This window comes from Panthera tigris, chromosome F3 (genome assembly GCF_018350195.1).
Source record: "Panthera tigris isolate Pti1 chromosome F3, P.tigris_Pti1_mat1.1, whole genome shotgun sequence".
NCBI classification, from domain to species: domain Eukaryota; kingdom Metazoa; phylum Chordata; class Mammalia; order Carnivora; family Felidae; genus Panthera; species Panthera tigris.
This window is the reverse complement of record NC_056678.1, coordinates 782,836-810,263: the sequence shown is the minus strand read 5'-3', so window position 1 is coordinate 810,263 and position 27,428 is coordinate 782,836. Positions and strand designations below refer to the sequence as shown.

General features: G+C 52.3%; 1 protein-coding gene across 15 annotated transcripts in view; it reads right to left on the bottom strand.

The window, feature by feature from the left end:
• DISP1 (dispatched RND transporter family member 1) overlaps window positions 1-27,428 on the bottom strand; it is a 185,922-nt gene that overhangs the window by 43,720 nt on the left and 114,774 nt on the right. For 9 of the 15 annotated variants that reach the window (XM_042976974.1, XM_042976976.1, XM_042976978.1 and 6 more), the window contains one exon: window positions 8,308-8,773. In XM_042976974.1, the coding sequence (XP_042832908.1) occupies window positions 8,308-8,756 (449 nt within the window). In that variant the 5' untranslated portion in view covers window positions 8,757-8,773. Of the gene's footprint in view, window positions 1-8,307; window positions 8,774-15,336; window positions 15,435-18,803; window positions 18,971-21,829; window positions 21,942-26,468; window positions 26,532-27,428 lie in introns of those variants that run through there. The other 6 variants (XM_042976968.1, XM_042976969.1, XM_042976966.1 and 3 more) reach the window with 4 other exon arrangements.

Below are 27,428 nucleotides of genomic sequence, written 5' to 3'. Positions count from 1 at the left end.
GGACAAGTGAGGAGGGGTGAGGAGGGGTGAGGACGGGTGTGGAGGGTGTGGAGGGGTGAGGAGGGGTGAGGACGGGTGTGGACGGGTGTGGACGGGTGTGGACGGGTGGGGACGGGTGTGGAGGGGTGAGGAGGGGTGTGGAGGGGTGTGGAGGGGTGAGGACGGGTGTGGACGGGTGTGGACGGGTGGGGACAAGCGTGGAGGGGTGAGGACAGGTGAGGAGGGGTGAGGACGGGTGAGCACAGGTGCAGTCCTAGGAAGCCGTGCTCGCCGTCGCAGACCTGCGCTGCACGAGACAGAGGTGGCAGGAAAATGCAGTCGTGAGGTCGAGTCAGTGGCACCTCCACAGGCCGCGTCCCCACGGCCGAGGGATACTCGGTGTCCGAGTCATTAGCTCTGCTAAGAAGACAGCAGCAGCTACAGAGCAAATCCGCCATCCACAGGTGTCCACAACGTGGCCGAGGCTTCTGCGGGACGTAACGGGGGCCCCTGGAAGATACTGACCTGCCACGGGTCTTTACGGCTTTCGACGCTCAGGTCACCTTCTGACGTTTCTCTGCCACACAAGATACAAGCAGTCGGACCCCCCTGAGCTGGGATTACGTGGACGGAATGTCAACTACCGCCGTTCCTCTCGTCCCTGGAGCTCCAATTTGCTGCCGCGAAGAGACAGCCTTGTCAGGAAGTCTTGCTGCCAGGACGGACGTGGCCAGCGTGGGAGCCACTGGCACCCGTGGGTCCCGAGCCCGTGAACGGTGCCCAGTGGACCGAAGAACCGTGCACAGCACACGCCTGAAGGATGCAGCGTGACCGCTCCTTCCTGCCGCCCAGCAGCCCCACAGTCTACATCCGTAAAAGTGGACATTCGTAAACATCTGTAACTGTGAATATCCGTAAATCAGGACTATGAGGCTGTTAGTAACGTTTGGTCGGCGAGAGAGAACAGGAGGGCACAACTTACAAAACTATAGTCTGGTTCCGCTTCTGTACTAACACGTGAACAGATACATGATGTTCAACTTCCGTGCCTCAGAGAACACGGTGGACGACCCACCCAGAGTCTGCCCAGGGTCTCACCCTGTCCACACCACCTCGCACCTGTGCAGTTTTTACCCGTGTTCGGCACTTAACCCTGAGCACTCACTAATCCTTGCTGAATGCTGACTTCTCCACTCACTGCTCCAACATCTTAGAAGAGCCACGGTTTGAGTGTAGTGATTTGAGCAAATCACAGACCCTGGGGTGTGTCAATGCCAGATTCATGCCACATTGGATGAAGCGTTCCGGTGGTTTCTGTCCCAAATTTCCCAGCTGAATCGAAATCACTCAATTGCCGGGGCTCAGGAAGGCAGAAAGGGTGGGTCACTGCTGGGCGCGCGCATCAAAGGAAGACAGTGGGGTGACAACGCTCACAGCTGTAATCCGACCCCAGGACACCAAAATACACCGACACAAAGCAAGACTTCAGGTGGTAGAACCTCTTAACGTAACACGAGTTCTCGTTTCTTGCTTTTTGGAGAAAAAAGAGTGGAAAAGAAGCAGTGGCTGAGGGGTCCCTCTGAGAGGGACCAGAAAAGTCACGGGGGCTGCAGGAAGAGACACAGATACAAACGTCACAGGGCACGTACAGGCAGGGACGGTCTCCTCCACGCTGAGACCCCTCTCCTGCCTCCGGGGCCCGGGGGACCCTCAGAGTCACCATCCGCCCACGAAACCAGGGAGGTGAGGCTGCATCTGGCCACGAACCTGAGTCTGTGGCAGGCCAGGCATCCGCAGAGCCCTCTGCCACAGCAACGAACAGGCCTGTGCGAGGACCGAACCACAAGGCAAGTGTAGTTGGGACTAAGGATCTGTCTGCTCTTTGCGGGTGCGCAACTCATTAATCGTGTCCTAACACCACCACCCTTCCAAGCGGCAAGAAGATCCCACACTTCCTTCAAGCCACGCAGTGTGACAGGCTCCAGAGAGGCATTTTCCAGACGCCGGAGGAGAAAGAACAGACCGCCGGGCCGTGCTCAGAATGTCCCATCAGGAGCCGCCCTCATGTCACCATGCACGCGACCCCTTTTCTCCTTCTCAAACACGCTTTCAGGTTTGCACGCACTCCCCTCGCCCCTTCCCTCCAGTCCCGACACCGCGGCCTGGATGGTCACCCTTCGAGGGCCGTGCAAGCCCTTGGCCCATCAACCCACAGGCCCCCTGCCCTCCTCTGATGGCCCAGAGTTCTGTATTTTTCGCTAGTGGAAAGGGGACATCATTATTATCTCATTTACTGTGATTCTGATGCCCAGCTGGGTGGAGGCCTTGTCTCTTGGTAGGAAGACCTTACTTCCTGCCTTGCTGAATTCCTGGGTGTTCCCCATCAGACACGTGAATTAATGGCCAGACCGTGGGTATGCCGGTGGGAACCCTCAAGTGAACTGGAAGCTTTAAAGTGAGTTCTTTGTAAGCTACTTGATATCTGGTGATAGACGGGATTAAAATAGGGTATACTGTGATCCTGGCAGTGATTTTATCAATCAAGACGGTAACAGATAATGTCACAAAGCAACAAAGTTCATGCAGGTGACTGATACAATGAATCTTCAGAAAGACGTGTTAGAGCCTAAAGCGCCAAGAAGGGAGAAAACAGAACCTACCTTTTTCCAGAAAGTAAGGAAAGGGACAGATGCCAACAGAGGGGCCAGGATAAAGTTACAGTTTCTCCCTGACTGCGTGTTGAGAACATTCTCCATGGTTTACATGTTTTATAAACAAATAAAACCTACAACACAGAACACACACCCACAGGCGGGCCCATCTGTGGCCTGGGTGCAGAGAGCACGTGACTTCCCGTCCGCACACGTGGCTACTGCAGGCCCGGCAGCCTCGAGGACCCCCTTCGAAGGCCTGTGGGCACGTCTGCCCTTACCAAGTCACGGATACATCCACGACCCTAGCTGAGAACTCCGGAGTATTTGAGACAATCAATAAAAAAGCAACATGCATAAACCACAAAAGGAAACCGAAGAGATTCCGAGTGCAAGTTCACGGTACAGACTGGCGGCCAGAACCGCCGCTCCCACGGCTTTCCCACGCCGGGCAGGGTACGAGTGCAGGCACGGAGCACCACGCGGCAGCCTCACTTTCAGAATTTCTCAGCGAGGACGTCCTGTGCACTGTCGCCGACACAGGAGCTACTGCCACGCCTCCGCTCGCTTCCTGGGAGTCTCCCTGGTTTGAGAGACACGACGCCTCACCTGGAGCACAGCTAGGCAAGTCAGGACGTGCCGGGCCCAGGCCAAGGGCTTCAGTCCTCTTCTGAAGACGACCCCCAGCAGTGCTGCTGCCTCATGGGGCAGGGAGGTCATGCGCCACGGCCAACGCCGCTCGGCTCTGCTTCCTTCCAGCTGCTCCCGCTGGAGCGAACGGTCTCACCACCCACCCGCCCAGCTGCTCTGGCCGTGAAACTGAACACCAGCCATGATTCTTCTTCCCTTCCTGCCTCCGTATCCAATCGTTCACCAAATCCTGTAGCTTCTCCCTTGTAAACCCTTTTAGCATGAAACTTTCTCTAAATTCCACTTTTACCGGAAATACTGCAACAGGTATTCTGGTGGTCCTCCTGCCAACGACAGTGCCGACCCACATCAGTCTGTGCCGGTGGTGTCCCCATCCATGCCGGTGGTGTTCCCGTCCACGACAGTGCCGGCCCACGTCAGTCCACGCCGGTGGTGTTCCCGTCCACGACAGTGCCGGCCCACGTCAGTCCACGCCGGTGGTGTCCCCATCCATGCTGGTGGTGTTCCCACGTCCACGACAGTGCTGACCCATGTCAGTCCACGCGGGGGGTGTTCCCGTCCACGACAGTGCCGGCCCACGTCAGTCCACGCCGGTGGTGTCCCCATCCATGCTGGTGGCGTTCCCACGTCCACGACAGTGCTGACCCATGTCAGTCCACGCCGGTGGTGTTCCCGTCCACGACAGTGCCGGCCCACGTCAGTCCACGCTGGTGGTGTCCCCATCCATGCTGGTGGTGTTCCCACGTCCACGACAGTGCTGACCCATGTCAGTCCATGCGGGGGGTGTTCCCGTCCACGACAGTGCCGGCCCACGTCAGTCCACGCCGGTGGTGTCCCCATCCATGCTGGTGGCGTTCCCACGTCCACGACAGTGCTGACCCATGTCAGTCCACGCCGGTGGTGTTCCCGTCCACGACAGTGCCGGCCCATGTCAGTCCACGCCGGTGGTGTCCCCATCCATGCTGGTGGTGTTCCCACGTCCACGACAGTGCTGACCCATGTCAGTCCATGCAGGGGGTGTTCCTGTCCACGACAGTGCCGGCCCATGTCAGTCCATGCCGGGGTGCTCCCATCCATGCCAGTGATGTTCCCATCCATGCCAGTGATGTTCCAATCTATGCTGGTGGTGTTCCCATCCACAACAGCGCTGGCCCACATCAGTCCATGCCGGTGGTGTTACTGTCCACAACAGTGCCAGCCCACGTCAGTCCATGCCGGGGGTGTTCCTGCATCCACGACAGTGCCGGCCCACGTCAGTCCATGCCGGGGGTGTTCCCATCCATGCCAGTGATGTTCCCATCTATGCTGGTGGTGTTCCCATCCACAACAGTGCTGGCCCACATCAGTCCATGCCAGTGGTGTTCCCGTCCACGACAGTGCCAGCCCACGTCAGTCCATGCCGGGGGTGTTCCTGCATCCACGACAGTGCTGACCCACGTCAGTCCATGCCGGTGGTGTTCCCATCCATAACAGTGCCGGCCCACATAAGTCCATGCCGGTGGTGTTCCTGTCCACAACAGTGCCGGCCCACGTAAGTCCATGCCGGTGGTGTTCCCGTCCACAACAGTGCCGGCCCACGTCAGTCCATGCCAGTGGTGTTCCCATCCACAACAGTGCCGGCCCACATAAGTCCATGCCGGTGGTGTTCCCGTCCACGACAGTGCCGGCCCACATCAGTCCACACCGGTGGTGTTCCCGTCCACGACAGTGCCGGCCCATGTCAGTCCATGCCTGTGGTGTCCCCATCCATGCTGGTGGTGTTCCCGTCCACGACAGTGCCGGCCCACGTCAGTCCACGCTGGTGGTGTCCCCATCCATGCCGGTGGTGTTCCCGTCCATGACAGTGCCAGCCCACGTCAGTCCACGCCGGTGGTGTTCCCGTCCATGACAGTGCCGGCCCACGTCAGTCCATGCCGGGAGTGTTCCCGTCCACGTCAGTCCACCCCCCACAATGCAGGCCATGGGCTTCTCTAAAATGCAAATGTGACTGCGTATCTTTTATGCTTAAGACCCCATAATATCACACCCGTTAGGACGGCTACTGCAAAGTAACGTGTTGTCAAGAGTGTGCGCTGCTGGGGGGAACAGAACAGCACGGCAGCTGAGGGGGCAGTTTGGTGGTTCCTCAAAATGTTAAGTACAGAATTACCACCTGAGTCAGCAGCTCCACTTCTGGGAATGTGCCCCCAGGGAATTAAAAGCAGTAATTCAAATAGGTGTTTGTCCACCCAGGTTCACGGCAGCCTCATCCGCAGGAGAAAAAAGGGGGAAGCAGGCCACGTGGCCGTCACCAGATGCGTGGGCACGCACAACGTCTGTGCATGCCGTGGGAAGTCACCCAGCTCTGCAAAGGGAACTGTGACACCCGCTCCAAGCTGGATGAACCCTGGGGGCACCACGTGGACTGAAAGCAGTCACGGAAGGACAAACAAATACCGTGTGACCGCATACAAGGTGCCAGCGGCTGCGTCCACGTCCAGGACGGGGAGCAGGACGGCGGCTGCCAGGCGCTGGGGGGGCGACCAGGGGAGCCAGCATTCTGTGGGTACGGATTTTCAGTTTGGAAGATGAAGAATGTTCCGGAGGCGGATGGTGGTGGTGATTTCACAGCGGTGCGGGTGTACGTGCTCCTACTGAGCGGTGCCCATTAAAGCGGCTACGGTGACCGACCGCACGCCGGGTATACTTTCTGCAACAAAAAGGTCTACGCACACACACGAATCTATGATGCCTGCCCACAGGCCGCAGACGAAATGCAGAGATGGCCTTCCTGTGCCCTGCAAGGCCCCAGGGGTGGGGCTCAGGGCCCCGCCCCTCTCACTGCCACGCTCCCCTCCTCCCGGCCCCAGGCACACCGAGCGGGGCGGCAGCTGGGCTCCCAGCTTTGGGCAAGACGCCGGACAAGCCGTGCCCGTGTCCGCACGGCCGCCCACGCCTCGCAACGCCACGGCTGCCAGTTTGCTCTCCCGTGTCCCTTCCCACCGCCCTACGGCTCCGTGAGGTCTCGCCTTGTTCAGAACGACATCCTTGAGGCCCCGCACGGGGAAGCACTCAGGAAAAACTGCCAATGATACATATTAGCAAGCGTACGGACGGAATAAGGAAGGAGCTCTGTCTGGAGCTCTGTCTGGCTGCACGGGTTTTACGATAAAGTGTGTCACCAACAGACCTGGAAACAGACCCGCCTTTACACGCATCTTTGAAGACGCTACGTCTGTCACAAACAGTTCACCAGGACGCTCAAACTCTTGAGAAAAAAATCCTAACTATGAGGTTTCTCCCGTAACAGTCCACGCTTTTTTCTGTAACTTGTCTCGATGGACAAATACCGCATCTTAATCTTTTTTTTTTTAGCGCCATTCTGCTTCAAGCTCCATGCACACCGGAGTCTCTCTTTAAAAGTAAGTTTTTGAGGTATGTTCGGTCCTGAACATATTGGCACACCTGCCATATGAAGAGAATCGGTTCCCTGCTCGCGGCTTTGACATTCCCTGAAGTTTTTTAAAGGAGGGAGCAGCCTCAAAACGTACAACTGTTTCCCCTCACACCTTGCAACCACGTAACTGCTGATTCTAAAGCGTCAGTATCGACGGCCACACGACTTGGAAGTCAACTACTTACACCGTTTAACTCAAAGCGGAAAGCTGGTCACACCACACGATGCTGAGAGGACACGCCCGGGACGTGGCTTCCGCGAGCCCCTCCCACCCCACCCGGGGAAAGGGCTCTGGTGAATGCCAAAATGAATTAATTTGATATTTGTACACTCTGTGAAACCAGCACCCCAAAGAGTCTAGTTATCATCTGTCACCACAGAGTCGTGGAAGTTTTTTCTTGCCGTGAGAATTTTTAAGATATACTCTACTAGCAACTGTCAAATAGGCAATTCATGGGTGCCCGGCTGGCTCAGTCTGGGGAGCGTGTGACTCTTGATCTTGGGGTTGTGAGTTTGAGCCCCACGGTGGGGGTAGAGATTACTTAAAAATAAAAATCTTAAAAAAACACACAAAAGTCAAACACATGATACAGTACTGCCAGCTATAGTCTCCGTGCTGGGACTTGTACCTGCAAGTCTGTACAGACTCTTTAAGCAAGAGCGAATGTGCCGCACGCAGACAGGGGCGGCTGCTCCACAGCAAAAAGGGAAACCAATGCACTTGGCCACTCGAGGAGCCTTGACAACACCGTGCTGGGCTCCAACTGCCCGATGCGAAGTCACACACCCTGCAGGGCTCCAGTCCCAAGAGCCCCCGAGCAGGCGGAACCAACGCAGAGCGGGAGCCAGACGGCGGCAGGAGGGGCCTTCCCCGGTCACCCCCAGAAAGAAACGTTCCAAGCGGGCCGAGGTGTGGACCACACGCGCGCGTCCGCGCTCATCAAACTGCGCGCCAGACGGATGGTCCCCCCGCAGGTAAACGAGACGCGCGTCAGCCAAGGAGAGCGCTCTCCTGCTCCTGTAAAACTCATCACCTAAAACTGGGGCGGATACCTGGTTTCTGCACCCACTGGACATTCACCCAATACACTGACGTCGCTCGCCTGCGGTGCCCGCGGGACAAACCCGGCCGGGACTGGGGGAGCCGGCAAGGACACCCAACGTGCCTGCGGCTTTCCAGTCCGCCGGACCCCGAATGCTTCCCAACGCGTAGCTTTCAAACTTCTGTGCTGCACACGTGTGGGTCCCACCCGCACGCGCGGGGAGGTCGGCTCTGCACACACCCCAAGCACACGAACGCAGGGAGCAGGAGGAAGCCGTTTCCTGGTTCTCTGTCATAAAGGCTGGTCACGTTTGGGCAGCCACATTACAAACGTGTCCCCCACAAGGAGGCAGAAATGTCGAACAACACAAACTCGACTGACCTCTGGAGGCCAGGGCCACGGGGAACGGGGAACCGTCCCGCAGGCAGGAAGTAAGGGAGGGTCTGGGTGGGAACTGGGCAGATGGGATCGGTACAGCGTATCTCGGCTGCACTGGTCCCCCTTCTCTGACACACGTGTCCCCGCTTCTGGGGAGCCGGACACTCACCTGATGCTGGCCGTGTGCTGTGGCCCGGGCTGGTGTGGGAAGTGGCCGGGCCACGGGCGGTGCGGGCAGAAGCAGGCCGGCTGCAGGCGGCAGGCAGGCTGGTAGGCGGGCGTGCGGTGTGGACAGGGGGGTGCCGGGAAGTCAGAGTGCGGCCGTGGGCAGCAGGGGCCCAGGCCAGGGTCAGGCTGGGGCTCTGGGGTGGCCGGCGGGGGGCAGGGCGGGTGCGCGGGGCAGCGGCACATGGCAGGCGCTCGCTGCGGGACGTCGGCGGCCAGACGGGATGACTTCGCCGAGCCGTTGACCCGTGGGCATCCGTTCACGCACACTTTTGTTCCGGGTGCTTCTGCGGAGAGCTGGTGGGCGGCGAGGTCCCCGTTGCAGGTCGTGAGGGCGCCGGGGCCGCCACTGCTCAGGAGCACGACATCGCGGTTCCCGCTGCTCACGGCCATGCTCCAGCTTCTCGGCCCTACGACAGAAGTGACACAACAATGTCCAGTGACGGCCGGGCGGGAGGCTATCTACAGGGTGGAGAGGGTGGGGGCAACGCGGTGGCACCTGCACGGGGACCGGGATGCTCCGTGTGTCCCGCCTGCACCTCCCACTTCTGTTTGCAGACCCGCTGCTCCCCCAGTCCTGTCCCCGTCCCGTCCCCATCCCACCCAGTCCCCGTCCAGTCACTGTCCCCATCCCGTCCCTGTCCCATCCCCATCCCGGTCCAGTCCCCGTCCCCATTGCCGTCCCATCCCAGTACCATCCCCGTCCCCAAGGGAAGTATGGGGGAGCAGTCAGAACCGTGCAGGAGGGATGGGAGGGGCACCCACATCGCCCCTGAACCCTCCACCAGGCATCGGTGCGAGGATGCAGGTGTTACGGACAAAATGAAGGGCCACCCTGAGGGCAGCAAGTGGTGCAAGTTAGAATAATTTGAATAATCTTAAGAACACCTTATGTCAGGGTGCCCGGGAGGCTCTGCTGGTTAAGCTTTTGGCTCAATTCATGATCACAGGCCACCTGGAGGCGGGGTCAAACCCCGAGGCCACCTGGAGGCGGGGTCAAACCCCAAGGCCACCTGGAGGCAGGGTCTCACCCCGAGGCCACCTCAGGGAGGTTCTGTCACCTCAATTTCCTTTTGCTGAAGAATGTATCCCCCCTTTTGCCATAACAACAACAAAAAAGCTGATGCAGATATTGCAGAATCAGTAAGACCTACATCAGAGGACGTCGAAGGGGCGCAAGACTTTTTTCAAAGCCGACTGAACCCTCCGATGCTCGTGGGTCTGCCGGAGCACACAGCGGCCTGGCTGTGTGAGATCCGTGCTCCCGGCAACGGACACTCTTGGGACAAACTCCGCCCAGGACGCTCACGTTCTCTGCAGGACCCAGCACAGCAGCCCCCGCTCCTGGGGACCCAAGACCTCCCTCCCCTCCAGCCAGGGGATCAAAGGGGACACCTTCTCTGGTTTTTTGGGTTGTTTTTTCCATCAGGGGTGTTACTATCCTCAGAGTCTATTTTTCCATCAATCCTACAGATGCTACTAATCACAGCTGGCGGGGGAGTCATGCCATGCCAACTATCTAACAACAACCCAAATCCTCGGTTTAACAAGAAACTGGGCTTCAGACAGAACGTCACGGCCTGTGACAGCCCTCCCCGTGGCCTGACGCCCCCGCGGACTCTCCGATTCCACCTGTTTCCCCATCTTCTAATCGGATGCTTCTCCCAAGACGGAGAACTTTGTGACCAGAATCACAATGATCATTTTCTCTTATTTTTGCTGCAAATGCCTCATGTGCTCCTTACATAAGAGCTAAAGAGATCTCTGAAGGGCAGCGGGGGCCTCATCGCCCTTGGAACACGTCCCCCACTTTGGTAAAATGCAGTCCAGTGCCAAATATCCGACTTACAAATGAAGTTTTGGAACATAACCTGTTCCTTAACTTGGAGACGTCTTCTGATGGGAAGTTAAAAACTGGTGGAAATAAAGAATAATTTGAACTCTGACTGGCTTGTATTTGAAGTAAGTCATGTGAACGTTCTATGATTCAGTCTCTTTAATCATAAAACAGGAACGATCAAATTGACCTTATAAATAAGCTGTGAATTTCAAGTAAAAAATAATTATGAGCAAAAACAGAAAAGAAATTATTCTAAGAAATGTCTATGAATTAAGTTTGGTAGATGCATTCGTATAGGAATTCAGGTGGTCGGGAAGACAGCAAACGTTTGATCTGAAGTCAAGCATGAACCTATGTCCACAGAGGGAAAGATCTTTCTTTAACACTGAGACAGATGAGAAAAAAACTTGGTCTGAGCCGAAGACCGAGAGAGCTAACAGGAAAGCTGATGGGACAGAGGAAGAGCCAACATGGTAAGATGACACTATGGTGACAAATGTACACGCGATCGTAAAAGCGGTGAAGCAGTACTTCCGGTGAAGTTTAAAGCCAGTTTGGGGTCAAATACGGTGGGCGCCTGCGAACAACCACCTCACGGTCACGGCCCATTCTCCTCGGGGCCACAGCACGCGGACCCAGCCAAGAGGAAGCCTGAGGCACCGGCGTGGGGTCGCACGGACAGAAGTTTCAGTGTATTTTCCTGTTGTTCATGAACATAACACGCCAGTTTCAATACATTCAAAGCCACCAGTCCCAAGCCCTCGGTTCACTTGTCTACCAGCATCGTTGTCTTGCGTGCACTGGCACTTGGGGGGCCACGCGGCCTTTGGCCAAGGACTGTCTTCTGATTACTTTTTAAATTTTAATTTCTCTTTTCTTTGAGCCTCGGGTCTTCACATGTATTAATCAGGATAACAACCGATGCCCATGTCTGTCCTAGGACCATGACAAGCAAATAAAAATGTGTTGAAAATCATTAAGGGCTAGAGGAGGAAGGACACGTCCACAGCCGTCTTACGAGGCCAGTGTTCTCCCGACAGCAAAACCAGACCAGGCACCGCAAGGAAAGAGAACTACAGGCCAACGTCCCTGACGAACGTGGATGCAAAAATCCTCAATAAAATATTAGCAGACTGAATTCGACAACACGTTAAAAGGATCACACGTCGTGATCAAGTGGGATTTATTCCAGGGATACAAGAGGGTCCAACACTCACGAGTCAGACAACATGACCCACCACCACCACCCGCTGGAGGGTAAGAATCATACAGTCGTCCCAGCAGGTGTAGAAAAGGCTTTTGACAAAATCCAACATCCACCTAGATAAAAACTCTCAAGAAAGCAGGTACAGAGGGAACACATCTCAACGTAGAAGGCACATATGACAAGCCCACAGCTAACACCACACTCCGTGGTGAAAGGCTGAAAGCTTTTCCTTCATCAGGAACAAAAGGAGGGGGGTCTAATGTCACCCCTTCTAACACAGTCTTGGAAGTCCCGGCCACAGCAGTTAGGCAAGAAAAAGAAAGAAAGGCGTCCAAATCAGAACGGAAGTAAAACTGTCACTATGTACAGGTGACATGCCATATATAGAAAACTGAAAGATTATACAAAAAAAAAAAAAAAAATAGTAAGTTAGAATAAATGAATTCAGTATAGTTGCAGGATATAAAATCAATACACAAAACCGTAAAGGGCTGTGTATTTATAATGGAAGAATTATCATAATTGCTGGATTGAGCGTTAAGAATATAAAAAGATAAGGAATAATGCTTCCTGGCTTTAAAGCCAAAATTATGCTTTAAAACAACAGCTGAAGACATCTGTAGCTTAGAAGAAACGGTGTGAGTGGATCTAAGTTTGAAAGCTGACCCTACCAGTTTCTACCCTGGAGAACCTGGGTCAAATGATTTACACCCTTACAGTCTCTAAGCCTTGGTTCTTAGAGTTAAATTTGAAATGCTAATGAGAATTTTAAACACCCTCACCCTCTGACCCACAATAGTACTAGGAAGTTCTCTTTTGGACACACTTGAACAATGTGTAAAGACAGACGTACAGGTAAGGTTGTTACAGACTGCACCACCGTCTGCCAGTGAAAACTGGAAGCACTCTAAAATACCCTCAGTAACAGATTCAGATTCTGTCGTATCTGCACCTTGGGCATTCTGCACGATTAAAAAAAGAACGAGCTAGATCAGGGTATACGATGGAAAGAAGTCCAAAGTACATCTTGACACAAATAAAGCCTACCCACAGAACAGCCTATACGGTATGACTCTACCCATTTCGTTAAAAAGGGAGGGAGATACACATATGATTAGGATACACAGATAGTTTCCAGAAGGACCTAAGAAAAGGTCTTCCCGCTGGAGAGCTGGACTGCGAATTCTGAAAGGGTGGAGAAGACTCCACATCTCACTTTCTGTACCGCGTACAACTTTTACTGTCAGCCTGTCTTCTTTATGGTGGTAAAATCCTAATAAAACAGCATATAAAGTCTCTAGCACAGTCACTAATAATGAACAAAAGGTAGTTATCATTAAAATGTAAAAACAGAAGCAAAGTTATTTTACCTTAAGAGATAACTAAACCAATACACTGGATGCATTTTACCTATTTGATCTCATTTTACTTTTTTATCTAGAGGGAGGTAGTGCACGTGAGCAGGGGAGGGGCAGAAGGAGAGGGAGAGAGAGCCCCAAGCAGGCTCCATGCTGAGCGCAGAGCCCAACACGGGGCTCGATGCGGGGCGGGTCCCAGAACCCCGGGATCACACACGACCTGAGCCGAAACCAAGAGTCGGGTGTGCCACCGGCTGAGCCGCCCAGGCATTTTCAATTGTTTACCTTCTGATGCGTACCTGCTGTCTCATGATAACACCCTGCACAATGCATTGAATAACTGGATGAAGAAATGAAAACGAGGCTAAGGAGTAAGAACAGGTGAGTACAAAGTATTGAGAGAAAGGTTTCAACGTATCTCATCATACCTCCCCCATCTCTGGAAACATACACACTTGTTGGGCCAAAGCCACCTAGGAACCAAGAGCGCGGTGCCCCAGGCAGACCCTTCTTTAGTCTGTGTTTCAACGCAGGGAGGAGAGGCATTGGAGTTTATGTGATTACAGGGATCGCACGATTACCTCCTTAACCTGGTCTGGGACTCAGAAAACGTACACCTTTAAGTAACATAAGACACAATCACAGGACACGTATCATTAATGTAACTAAATACGATACATGCTTTACACACACGTATCATTAATGTAACTAAATACGATACATGTTTTACATGACACGTATCATTAATGTAACTAAATACGATACATGCTTTACGTATTTTTATAGTAGGTATAAATGACCACGTTAAAACACAAAACAGCAGCTCAGTGGATATACTACTGTGTAATCACAGTGATGCCAACATATTAAACGTCACGGCCATAAAGGATGCCGTCGAGCTATCAGGTGGCCACCGGAGCACAAACGCACGGGAAGGGCCACTGTGAAAACCTCGCAACAGCCGCTTGCACCCGGGGGTGTGCTCCGTGGTCCCAAAGCTGCAAGCTAGAATCCGAATGTCATGCCAGGCACCCTGCACACCCGCCCCAATCACCACAGGGACCACGTGGCCACTAACCAGGTGGGAATGTCACAGCTTTCCCCGAACTGTCACACACACGATCCCACTTGACTCGACGCTCGGAACGGCGTGGCAGGCGTCACCCCTCCGTTTTGCTCCAGCCGCAACGGCACACACAGAGTCTGGGGGTTCGGCTAGGAAGCCCGACGTCAGGGGTTTGAGGGCTCTCTGTAAACGACACCCCACCAGCTCCCACAATGTGCTCTAGGACAACCCTTTGCTTCGTCAGGTTCAGGAGAGCAAACGTCCCAGCGAGTGGCGAGACGCGAACGCGAGCACGATCCCATGCTGTCCGCGGCCGGCTGTTTGGGAAGGGCGGTGCTCCCCAGAGCAGCCTCGCTAAGTGAAACACAAAACTCTACCCCAGTGCTTCTCACGCAGAAGGATCACGGGCGGACGTTGCTGACATGCGGATTCTGAACGCGCCCACCTGGAGTGAGGCCGCAGGTCTCCAACACGTGCCCACACGCCGGCCGCTGGGACACCGTGCGTGCGGCAAACCAGGCGCGGAGGCTGCCGGAGAGCCAGGCCGCGGCTGGGGCAGAATACGCACAATTAAAGCAGCACGGAGCCAGCAAGCGGGGGAACGACAGCAGAGACGGAGAAAGGAAGGCCTGCCGTTCCGACTAAGGCGGAGGAAAGTAACACAGTTAACACGAGAGGCTCGAGTTGGTGACCAAGTATGGCTTGTCTCACAACCCGTAAACTGTTATGTGCACAGAAATAGCCAATCAGCTTTAAAAAAAATTTTTTTTAACGTTTTATTTTTGAGACAGAGAGAGACAGAGCATGAATGGGGGAGGGGCAGAGAGAGAGGGAGACACAGAATCCAAAGCAGGCTCCAGGCTCTGAGCCATCAGCCCAGAGCCCGACACGGGGCTCGGACTCACAGACCATGAGATCGTGACCTGAGCCGAAGTCGGATGCTTAACCGACTGAGCCACCCAGGTGCCCCGAGCCAATCAGCTTTTAACCGTTCTGGTGCGACTCCTGAATGTGGATTGAAGTCCTGGGCCCAGTTCAATGCGTGAGACGATCTTCTTCTCTCACGTGCTGGCAGGTTTAGTAGATGGGCGACAGACACGCCGGGGGCCCCTCTGCACACGAGGCCTTAGGCATCCAGTCTGGGGAGCACTTGTATCCATTACTCATCAAATTTGCATTCACATGAAATGGTTCCTCTCACACTGCTCGATGCTTCCCCCAAATGATGGCCTCGTCCCTGAGCAGGGGCAGCAAGTCGACCCCTTAGCCCTTAGAGCCGTGGCCAGGGAGCAAACAGTCACTGACGAGGAACGACTGCAGAGCTCGTCTGTAGCGGGTCCGTTTGGAAGGGTGTCGGCCAGGTTTTGTCTCCAGGGATATGTCCCCCCAAAAGGCTATTAAAGGTGATTTCCTCATCTCACTATGTCAAGCACTTTCCTCACGATACCTGAGCAGATATCACAGAGAAAACTGAGGGCCAAAGTACTGAAGTACTAACTCACGTAAATCACACGACTGGGATCCAGCCTCAGACCAGGCTGCCTCTGAAAGTGAGGCTCTCCCGCTACCTCAAGATGCCTCCGGGCCAGCGCCAAGTTCAACGAGCTCTTCCGGGACCGCCAGAGGCTGCTGGTACAAAATTCAGTGTGAAGGTCTGCGTGAAAACCAGCCTCTGAATTCACTATTTCCCAAGACAGTTTTGAAAGGTACAGTTCAGCATCCAAGAGCGTCAGAGGCCTCTTCCACTGAATTCAGAAGTGCCTTCCACTCGTGCATCATGTTATGCAAACCTGAAAAGCCAGCCAGGAGCCAATCTTTGTTGACATGGAGGGTTTGGACGATGAAAACATAATTGTGACCTGACAGCAAAATCTGTATCTTTAATCAAAGAACCAGTGTTAAGGAACTGAAAAGAATGGTCTTACCTAAGGGAATATGATCTTCTCTTCTTCTGAGACAAATTAAACTGTCTTATTTTTGTTTGAGTTCGTGAACTTTCTACCGATAAACTCTCCTTCAATAAGACGGCTTAGCAGTGTCTGTACTTACTGCCCTGTGGGGACTTCACGAGTTACAGAGAATTCTCGGTATTGTTATCATTCCCCTTCCTCATAAACGGCAATACATTAGCAGTCATGTCCTGCACAATCCGGGGCAAACATCTGGGCACCTGTCCACGTGCCCTGCCCCCCACACACCATGAGGAAGCCAACAGACTGAGTCCCGGCAAATCTGAGAGTCGCAGATCACTATTCTTTTACCACGAAAGCTCAACTGTCGGTCTATTAAATGTATATTATCAAGAAGGTGGTTTTGACTTATGTTAAGAAACACCACCTCTGAAAATGAAATCTTTTTTATATAACCTCTTTCAATACACACAATCGACACTGATAAAGACATCAACGAACCGTAAATGTTAAGTGTTCCAGTTTTACAGAAGCTGTTCACGGTATTTACAAACAGCTTAACGAAATGGAGGAAAAAAACGGCCTCATAATTTTCCCTCCCAGATTTACAACAAAGAGTATAAAAGTTAAATAACTCAAGGAAGATCTTACAGTGCCCCAGCAAATCAGAAAACCCCGAATGTGGAAAGCAGTCCTGTTGTCAGATGCGAGCCCCGCACGGGTGGGCAGGTGGCAGGCTTTCTAATCTCACTGTGCTCCTTTGTTCTGTGTGGAGTGTGCCTTTGGTAACAGACCTACCTGGGAGGAGAAGCGTAAAATGAAGCTTCTCTTTATAGTCTGGGATACGTGAGAGCTAAGAACACCTTATCACCATGAACACTTATGTTTCTAAATCTGTATGTCGAGAACACTACTGCTGTGCTGAAGTTATTAGGACACTCTTCAGACATCTGTCTTCCACATTCATCCACAAAAATTATCAGCCCACACAACACCCGCCACATCTCCCCATACTCCCCATACAGCGCCGGCCCCACATGCACTTACGGCCTGAAGAAAGGCTTCTTGTATCTTTGAGTTTCAATGTCAGATGAACTCACGGGTGTAACTAAGAACATGGAAAATAAACCCAGAGGGGTTTTCCACAGTTATTAGTATCAGTCAATCGTCTTTCAAAAAAATTCTGGAAAGCCCTCCAATGAGCGGCCATCGTAACCCAGGAGCCAGCCACGACATTCAGTTCACCTAGACTACGCTCCAAATCGTGAAGCGACTGTAATAAATACAACAGATGTTCACGAAGTTACGAGTCTGTTCCAATGGTCTCCACCTTTTCTGTACATTAGAACCATCTCAGTAATATAAAACCCTTCAGACCCAGGGCCCTGGCCCCACAGGTTCTCTGATTTAATTCAAGTTGTAATGGACTGCGGTCATCAGCGTTTTTTAAAAGCTCCTCAGATGATCCCAGTGTGTGGCTAGGGCTGAGACCCACAGATTGAGAATTTGTACAACCGACGCCCATCAAGTTATAACAGCGGGCAAGCGCCACTAAAGGGATCCATCTTTCAGAAAATACTGCTTAAGTGTTTCTTAAGCAAAATGTTGCCGCATTGCAAACAGCATGCAGAACAGGTCCTTCACATGGGACGAGCTTCGGAACGTTCTCATGGTCTTTATTTCTCTCTGTAACGATGAAAAGGGTATTTTTGAAGTTATAAGCGTGGGGGCAACGGTGCGGTAGGGAGAGAGCCTCAGTGAACAGTCACATGGGCAGCGTTCACATGCCTCCATGTGAGAAAGTGGAACTAGGCATCACAGTTACTTCTGGATCCTGTGACTGAGGTCAGGATCCAGCCAATCTGACTAATGAGTTTATTTAACCCAAAAGAAAAATTATGTCCCCTGACCCCTTGTCAATCTTTGAAATGAAGTCCCAAACCCCTGTATTAAAAGAGCATGTTCCCTGAAGTTCTGTGCCAGAAAGAAAGAAAGAAAGAAAGAAGAAAGAAAGAAAGAAAGAAAGAAAGAAAGAAAGAAAGAAAGGAATGAAAAGATTTCTGATTGCATGTTAAGCTCTTCAACGCTCCAATCCGTGGCTCAGACACCCACAGACCCCGGGCCCGCGTCTCCCCTCACGTCCGGCCCAGTGAGAATTCCACAACGCTCTGGTGACAAGCAAGACCCTCCCCATGAGACAGGGCCATGTTCAGGCCGTAAGATTTCCTCTGAAACCACTGCCTCGGGTAAGATCGCAAAACGGGCAACCTCACACCGGAGCAACCTGTCTGTGCCCCTGGCTCTTCCCAGGCAGAGCAGGAGTCTGTCCCCGAGCCTTCCAGACGTGCCCAGCACATCACAAGGAAGCCTGAAGACACCAGGAGTGTTTTAACACCTCACACATCTCAGAAACTCAAAACTCGGCAGCCGGCCTCCAGGGGAAACACGTCTCTGAGATAAATCAAACCAAGGGAATTCTACTCCCACATCCCGGGAGGCGAAAGAATGTGAGGGGATGTGAAACGTCTTCCGTAACGTCAAAAACCGAGCTCGATCACCAACAAGGACTCGAGCTTGTTTGGTTTTGAAGGTGGCATATGTTTTTTTCACGGAGCTCTTACCCTGACCCGCGCCTTCCCCACAAATCCCCACACACCCAAGGGTCTGAGAGCGGGCTCCAGCCCTGCTGTTTTGTGAAGTTTGAGAAGCAGCAGATCTAACTTCCCAAGCCGCTCCCCAAACGGCTCTGCCTCATTGTCCAGCAAACAGCGTCTCCAGGGTACCCGTCAGTCTACGCAGCCACCCCTCCGCGTATCTGCACAAACACAACTGAAGACACCCTTTCGCTTAAAGGGCCCTGAGATCTACCTCGAGCTTAGGAAAACATCACCTTCACAAGCACTTTCTTCTTCCTCACTGGACCCACGGGTTCAGTCTTGGTGAGAGCCTGGGTGCGAGTCTCATAAACCCTCTCTGTCTCTGCTCCCACGGTCACTGCGGATGCTCGTGACCCCTACCTGCCCACCCACATGTAGCAGACGACCTGAAACCACACTGACCGGCGGTGCGGGACCCTTGTCTGCCCGCAGAGGTCATCAAATTGTGTCTTCCAGTTGAACAGGCGAACGTCGTCCTTATTTAGCAAGCATGTATTAAGCGCCTCCTGTGTTCACCGTGACTGTTTTTCTCGGAGCCTGCATAGGTGCACCTGGACTGAGCCCGCTTGCTGGGGATTAGAACAACAAAGGACAGAAGTAAGGCACCCCTCTTCCCAGTCCTGCATCTCTAAGTCCTGCTTCAGATGCTTTGTTCTGTGTTTTCCCCAAGACGGCCGGCAGGCCAGGCAGCTCGTCCGTCCCGCCCTCGACACCCACGTTTATTTCCCAGCTGGGGTGTGATCGGGCCTTTCCATCTTAAACAACAGGCGGCATTCACAGAGCCTGTGTGCCAAGGCCACAGGCCGCACTCGGGGTGACGGGCGAGCTGCCCCTCCCCACCCCCACCCCTGGGCCGGCCAACACGCTCACACACAGGATGGGTGTGCAAGGCCCTGGCACGCGGCTGCACGCGGTCGCCCACAGGGGTTGGTCGGCTCAGCATCAAGTCTGGACGTGGGATCAGGTTAAAACACTCAGAGCATCAGTGCTGTGACACACAGCCTCTTCCAGAAGAGGCGAAGGTAACAAGTGTTCCCTGAGCTGTGCTGTGTGTCAGTCACGTCAGACACAAGCATTTTTCACCATCGGTGTAAACTTCATGCTCACGATCCTGTAATTCACATCTAAGATGTCAGCTACCCGAGCCACAGAAAATACGCAAAAATACCCTGCCTATGTCTGTACGCTAAAACAAAAGTTACAGATAAAGTGTAATCTAATAAAATACTCCAATATTCAAGAGTAGCAACAAAAGCATTTAGTCTGTTAGAGACGCAAAGTTCAAAAATAAATGACACGACGATAAAAGACTCTTTGCTGTAACACTTTAAGAAGCAGAAATGTGTCAGCAGACAGAAAGCCACGGACGGTAGTCAATGCACCAGCCACAACTGGAGATTATTTACATAGTCAGTGACTTCTGAGGCTTCAAAGAGAACTACAGCTTTCTTAATTATAAATACTATGAGCTACGGGGAGCCTGGGTGGCTCAGTCGGTTAAATGTCGGACTTGGGTTCTGGTCATGATCTCGCGGTTTGTGAATTCGAGCCCCGCGTCGGGCTCTGTGCTGACGGCTCGGAACCTGGAGCTGCTTCAGGTTCTGTGTCTCCCTCGCTTTCTGCCCCTCCCCTGCTCATGCTCTCTCTCTCATAAATAAATAAATAAATAAATAAATAAATAAATAAATAAATAAACAAACAAACAAACAAACATTAGAAGAAGAAAGAAAGAAAGAAACAAAGAAACAAAGAAACAAAGAAAAGAAAGAAAAGAAAAGAAAAGAAAAGAAAAGAAAGAAAGGTGTTTGTTTGGTAAGGTCTGTGAGTTTGAGCCCCATGTCAGGCTCTGTGCTGAGCACTCGGAGCCTGGAACCTGCTTCGGATTCTGTGTCTCCCTCGCTTTCTGCCCCTCCCCTGCTCATGCTCTCTCTCTCTGAAAAATAAACACTAAGAAGGAGGAGGAGGAGGAGGAGGAGGAGGAGGAGAAGAAGAAGAAGAAAGAAAGGTGTTTGTTTGGTAAGGTCTGTGAGTTCGAGCCCCACGTCGGGCTCTGTGCTGACAGCTCAGAGCCTGGAACCTGCTTCGGATTTTGTGTCTCCTTCTCTCTCTGCCCCTCCTCTGCTCATGCTCTGTCTCTGTCTCAAAAATAAATAAGTTAAAAAAATATTAAACAGTATGACCTAAAAGACCCCTCTTGTGTGTAAAAAGGACGTATTTCAACAAGAATACCTGTTAGAGGAAATGTTACCAAACTGTAAAAAGAGACCCCACTTTCTTGCATGATCACTGAGAGGCTCATTTACAGTCAATGATTTACATGAAATACCTCAGTTTTCACAAAACTTTTCTGTGCCTAGTTTCTTCAAAATTTACCCTTTCCCACCAGACATACAACTATGTCACAGACTAAAATAGCGTGAATATTCCTGCCAGTGGCATATAAACTCTCCATCCTCATTTTAAGCAAAGGTGAAGGCCGCTGTTGATTCAGGGCACAAACCTGCCGGGGGCAAGACACCAGCCAGAGATCTAATGCCGTGTGACGCATGCAGTCCTCGAACCTGCTGAGTCACTAAGATCTAAGCACCCAACACTGAAAAGAAAGGGTAAGTATGTACTGTGATAGAAGCACTCAACACCAGAACGGTATTCATGGCCGCAGCATATAAATGTGCCAAACTAACACACAGTGTTGTAGGTCAACTATATTCAACAGAAAAGGAAAAAAGGTAAATATGGCCAACACATTACGATTCCCACTTTGACCAGTAAGTCCAGCTACAACGTAGTGGCCACTGCCCCAATTAAAATGCATACAATGCAAAAAAATAAATAAATAAATGTAATCGACTCAAAACAACTTGAAGGTGTAACCAGCCTGTGTATTTCAGATGAACACTGCTAAGAATTAATCTTGCTGTGGAAGCTTCGATCCCAAGTAGGTATCTTCACCAAACTTCTATTTTTATAGGTTGGAAGATGCTAAAACATTACCATCTTTTTACACTACTCAATTCACAAAAGTGATTAAGGTAAGTCCCAGGGTTCTATTTTCATACCAGCTAATAATGAGAGAAGCACGTATTTTCAAAATTCTCTCCTTCAGACGGAGCCTACGAAGACTCCCAAAGTATGAAAGCACACAAACTACTCTAAGTCCGAGGCTCCCCCCCCACACTTACTAAAGAAAGCACATTTTAATAAACCCAAGAAACGGCTAACCTTACCTTACAGCGCTAGACTCCAGTTCAAATAAACCTCCTAAGATTTTAATGCCTTAATGTGCCATTCAGGGTTTACACTGAAAAACAAACCTATGAGCCGAAGTTTTAATCCAATCCTAGAAGCACAGACCAAAAAGTTCGGTTTTTAAATAAACTCTCAAAACAACAAATTCACAGGAACGGAAGCAGGAGCAAATGCATTACCTTCACGGAAAGAAGAAACGTTCCTTCCCGGCTGAGCGTGGTCGCGGGCGGGTGAGCGCAGCAGCTGGCTCTGAACCCGGCTCTGAACCCGGCTCTGGGCTCTGGGCTCCAGACCCGGGGCGGCGCTGCGTCAGGGGTGCACTTGCAGCCCTGGCTTCCTACAGGGCCAGGGCGGGAGAGTTTTCTCGTCCTCGTCCTCGGCCCCTAGGGGCAGGGTCCCAGCACTGCTGACGGCTGGAGCACGGGGTCAGCGAGCCAGGATATGAGGCGACGTGTGATTTCTAGCCTTTTCCTGCTTCTACCGGGAAACTGTTAACAAGGGCTGTTTTTGGTTGTAACTTCCTTTGATCTTTCCGACTGAACGTTACTTAGTGGATTAAAGCCATGCTAGCTGATATTATTTGCTTGCTGAGGCTGACTTCAGTTGCTATGGATTCAGTTTTCTGACTCCGAGGGCCGGCTACTTCATCTAAACGAACACAAATAAACACCAACAGTGTTTATTTCCAAGTTCTGGGATTCTTGCGTTCTTTCACAAATAGTTCTTGAGACCCAGCTTTTAGGGCGGAAAGTCCGTGGTTTTTAAAAGAGGCAGGATCTTCTTTAATAAATAGAGGAAAGTCATGTTTCAAGCAGTTGTGTGTTTCCCTTCAATTTTCCTAAACAAAACAGCAGTTTGTTAAATGAATCGGACGCTACTTTTTATAAATTTGTGGCCCTGATGATGCCATTATTTTAAATTCCACGACCACACTGTAAAAACCTTTTAAATATCTGGTATCTGCAAACAAATACTTCATTTACATCCACTGGCAAACAAGTGATAACCCTACTGAAACGTGAACTCCAACTCTTCTTCAGACGTCTCCAATTAAAAATGTGTAAACGACTCTCTCAACAGGCTGTACTGATTAATTATATAAATACGGCACTTTCAAAATTAAAGAAATTAACACCAAAAGCACGAGTAATCAAAGAAAAAAACAGATAAAATTGGACTTCATTAAAATGATGAAACTTTAGTGCCTCAAAGAACATTATCAAGAAAATGAAAAGACAACCCACAGAGGAGGGGAAAATACGTGCAAATCACGTATCTGAGAGGCTAGTAACCACAGTGTAGAAAAACTTAACAACAACAATAAAAAGGCAAATAATATAATCTAAAAGTAGTCGCAATTTTGGAATAGACATTTTCCAAAGAAAACGTATGAGTGGTTAACATGCACATGGGAAGTTGCTCCACATCACTAATAATTATGGAAGTGTGAAATAAAAGCATGACATACCATTTCACATCCATTAAGATGGCTTAATGGGAAAGAAGGGAGGAGGGAAGGGAGGGAGGAAGGGGGGAGAAAGGGGAAGGTGGGGAGGGAGGAAGGAAAGGAGGGGGAAGGAAGGGAGGGGGAGGGAGGAAGGGGGGAAGGGGGAAGGGAGGGAGGGAGGAAGGAACGGAGGGGGAAGGAAGGGAGGGAGAAGGAGGAAGGGAAGAAGGGGGGAGGCAGGGGGGAAGGGAGGAAGGAACGGAGGGGGAAGGAAGGGAGGGAGAAGGAGGAAGGGAAGAATTGGGGAGGCAGGGGGGAAGGGAGGAAGGAACAGAGGGGGAAGGAAGGGAGGGAGAAGGAGGAAGGGAAGAAGGGGGGAGGCAGGGGGGAAGGGAGGAGGGAGGGAGGAGGGGGGAAGGGGGAAGGGAGGGAGGATGGAGGGGGGAAGGAAGGGAGGGGACAGGAGGAAGGGAGAAGGGGGAAGGCAGGGGGGAAGCAGGGGGAGGGAGGAAGGGGGGAGGGAGGAAGGAAGGAAAGGGTCCCGCCATGTGCCAACAAACTAAGCAGAGTCACCACTGACAGCAGCAGCGTGCCAAGCACAGCGGGTCGTCCGTGTCCCTGGTCCCACATTTGCAAATTCACCTCCTCTGTCAAGCTGACTTGTAACCGCATACGGTCCTGGCGGTGCTTTCACGGTACTTCCGACGCACAGAGTCCTGCAACATGCGTGTCCCCCCGTGAACCAAACAGGGGACGCCCGCCTTGCGTACTGCCACGAGCGTTCTTTTCTCTATTTAGCGCCACGCTGTTCACGTTTCTGTGCTTTTTGTTAGCAATGTCACCATTTAAAATTTTTTTTAAGTTTATTTATTTTGAGAGATAGAGCAGAGAAGGGGCAGGAAGAGGGAGAGAAAGAATCCCAGGCAGGCTCTGTGCTCAGCGTGGAGTCCGATGCGGGGCTTGAACTCACGGAGAGTCGGACGCTTAGCCGACGGAACCCCCGGGGGCCCCAGCAGTGCCAACGTCTAAAGCGGCCCCGGAGAGCAGCGCGCTGTGCTTTTCGGAGAAATGCAGACACAGGGCCGCTGCGTGTGAGCCCGACGTCAGTGAGTCAACGGTGTGGGTTGGATGAGGGGGTCTTGCAACAGAAACACGCCCCACACAGCTCATGGACCGACTCGTTGCCCAAAACAGGGCCAAGGCTCAGAGGCGCCTGACCCCGCACTTCCCTGACTTGGGTGTTTGTGTGGCCCTATGGAGCACAGACACCTTTACAAGCAAGGGAACGAAACCCGCTTGGGGTCGTCCGCAGCAGCGTCATTCACAACAGCGAGGGGACAGACAGCTCAGGGGCCCGTCGAGTGGCGCACGGACGGGACGCACGCACACGAGGGAGCGTCGCTCGGCTGTAAAAAGACGCAGCGCTAAGTGACAGCCCGACACGAAAGGTCACGCGCCCTGTGGCTCCATGTCTGTGAAACGTCCCGGGCTCTCGATCTACAGGGACAGAAAGTGCACGAGGGGCCGGGGCGACGACCACCGGGCAGAGTTTCTTCTTGGTGATAAACACGTCCTGGGGTTCAAGAGAGGTGATGGCGCACGGCCTTTCCCGTACTCCACAAACCGCTGACTCGTACACTTGAAATGGTGAATTTTATGGAATATGGATTTTATCTCAATAAAAGGAATTTTAGGGGAAGTAGGAAGTCGTGGCCATGAGACCAGCGGTCCTCAAAGTCGCCTGTGTCAGAGCCAGGAAGGCTGGCAAGAGGGCGGCTACTGCTTCCCCACTGTGGGTCTGGTCTGGCCTGGGGGCTGGAGCCTGAGAACCTACCCCAAGGGGTGTCCATGCTGCTGGTCTGAGACCCAGGTGCTGAGCCACCACAGCACAGACACTGGACGACTGTCACTGCCTTGTACCTGTGAAACTCATACTGTATGTCAACGACACTTCAAAAATAAAATCATTGTAAACGCGGGAAAAAAATAAGACAGCGTATGAGCTCCTCAAGGTAGGAAGGGAACTTCTATGCTCATCTCTTCTAAATTTACACAGAAAACAACCCATCTTGGGGAGAAACAGGGAGAGAAGCATTAACTCAAGAAAACATGTTAAAACACTCGTCTCGAAATCACAGGCCGGTGGGCTTCATGTCATATGTTAGGCCGAACACTGTAGTACCGAAAAATCTCCAAAAAAGAAATACAGAATTAAAAAGAAAATAAAGGTATTTTAAATTCCTGGATCATCTGAACAGGACTTCGATTTAGTTTATTAAAGCGGCCAATCCCACCTCATTGAGGTCGCGGCTGCAAGAAACACAAACAAAGGTTCTAGAGTCGTTGATCCCATAAATTACCCCGAGAAACCCATCCCTGCCCCTCCCTGGCGGGACGTCTGCCCCCTCCTAGGCGGGACATCTGCCCCCTCCCTGGCGGGACGTCTGCCCCCTCCTAGGCGGGACGTCTGCCCCCTCCTTGGCGGGACGTCTGCGCCCTCCTTGCCGGGCCACCCTTCTTGCTCCTTCTCAGGCTTACCCACCATCTAAAGAAACCGTTCCTTCAGAAATGGAAGCTGATGGTCCTATGTCAGTCAATATTCACTTTCTTCACCTCCTAAAGTCCCTGCAAGACTCTTCTCTTAGCTCTGTCTCCACTACTCTAACGTCCTCTGCCTTCTGGGGCCCCCGAGTCCATTTTCTCGGGGCACCTTCGTAATTCTCTTATTCTAAAATTTGGCAACACCCACGGCTCCTGTCAGCCCTGTGTTCTGCCAGCAGCTCAGACTCAAGAAACTCAATACACTGGTCCCCCCTTGTCGGCGGGGGGCGCAGTCGAGACCCCCAGTGGCGTGGGAATCAGTCAGCAGACAGGAGGAACCCCAGTACTGTTCTTCCCGCACAGACACGCCCCCGATGAGGCTCCTTTACAAAGGGGCACGAGGTGGGGGTGAACGGCAGGAACCAGGATGAGGCGGAGAGGAGGCCACAACCCCCAGTAATAAGCCCTCACACAGCCCCCTCTCCAAACGCCTCACCGTCCCGCCTCCCTCCTCCCTGTGCGGATGGGTGAGGGGGACAGGTGCCCGGGGACAGGGGCCAGGCTCCAGGGGACACGCCCGCGCAGGGACAGGTGCCATGGGCCACGTGCCAGGGGACAGGCGCCAGGTGCCTGGGGACAGGGGCCAGGCCGTGTGACCCTCCGGCCGCCCGTCAGTAGGAGCCTCGCCGCGAGGGGCGGGGCCTGCCGTATAATCATGTCTCAACCCCAAGCGACGTCTCATTTCCCGTGCGTTTACCCTCTCAGTCACGTGAGCCCCAGATTGCCCCACATCTCCCCGGAAGCCCGCCACGCCGTCCACCCTCGGTCACCTGTCCTGGGGCCGCAGCCGCACCTTCCTCTCCGGCTGCGCCGTCTCAGCTCCATCACCTCGTCCGCGGCCCCGCACGCGCCCTTGCGTCTCAGTGACCACCCTTCCTTCCCCGCAGCAGCCTCTGCCCAGCTTTCCAATGGCCTCGTCCCATCTACTCTCGACATCACATGACTCCGCCTCCACGAAGTCTTCCTGGATTACCCAGGCCAGAAGCCCCGGCCTCCGCCAAGTCTCTCACAGCACTTAGCTCGTGTTAGTTTCTTATCTCAGTTGTTTTTACACCTCTTTTACCCCCTTAACCTACACTTGACCCCACAGACTCTATTATTATCATTTTATGCCCATCAGGAAGGTCCAGTACATAGCAAGCACCTGACAAATATTTGTTGGAAAAAAAACTGTTTTACAATTTGTCACTGTCGCATCATTACTTTGTTACATCACTATTTGTTAAGCTGAATAAATGTGGTTTCGGTAAACACATCCTACTTTGTTGCTGATTTCCACGGGCCCCAAGGCCCACTTCCTCTGTGGTCGTGGGAAAGAAACCACGGCCAATACCCAGCACATTTTAAGTATAACTGTGTGTGTGGACCTACTGTCTGCTTGTCAATTCTGGGTAGTAAACTCCTGAATAACGGGAAGTATCAGGACTGGCTTTTCACACTTTTATTCAAACCAGCAGAGGTCACTCCAGTAACGATACGCATGCAAGCTTATCTTCGGAGGTTCTTTAAAAGTTTATTTTTGTTTGGCTTCTGAGGGTAGGCTTTTCCTTGGCATTGGCATAAATATTCTTAAACAATGAACATAAATAAAAGTTTTCTCTCACGGTGAGCCATTAAACTTAATAGACAACAGACCTTCTGCCTAACTGCCATCTTATGCTAGCATAGTAATAGAGTCCTGGAAAGGAGTGGATCTGGGAAATCTTAGATTTTATTCATTACATCCTTTG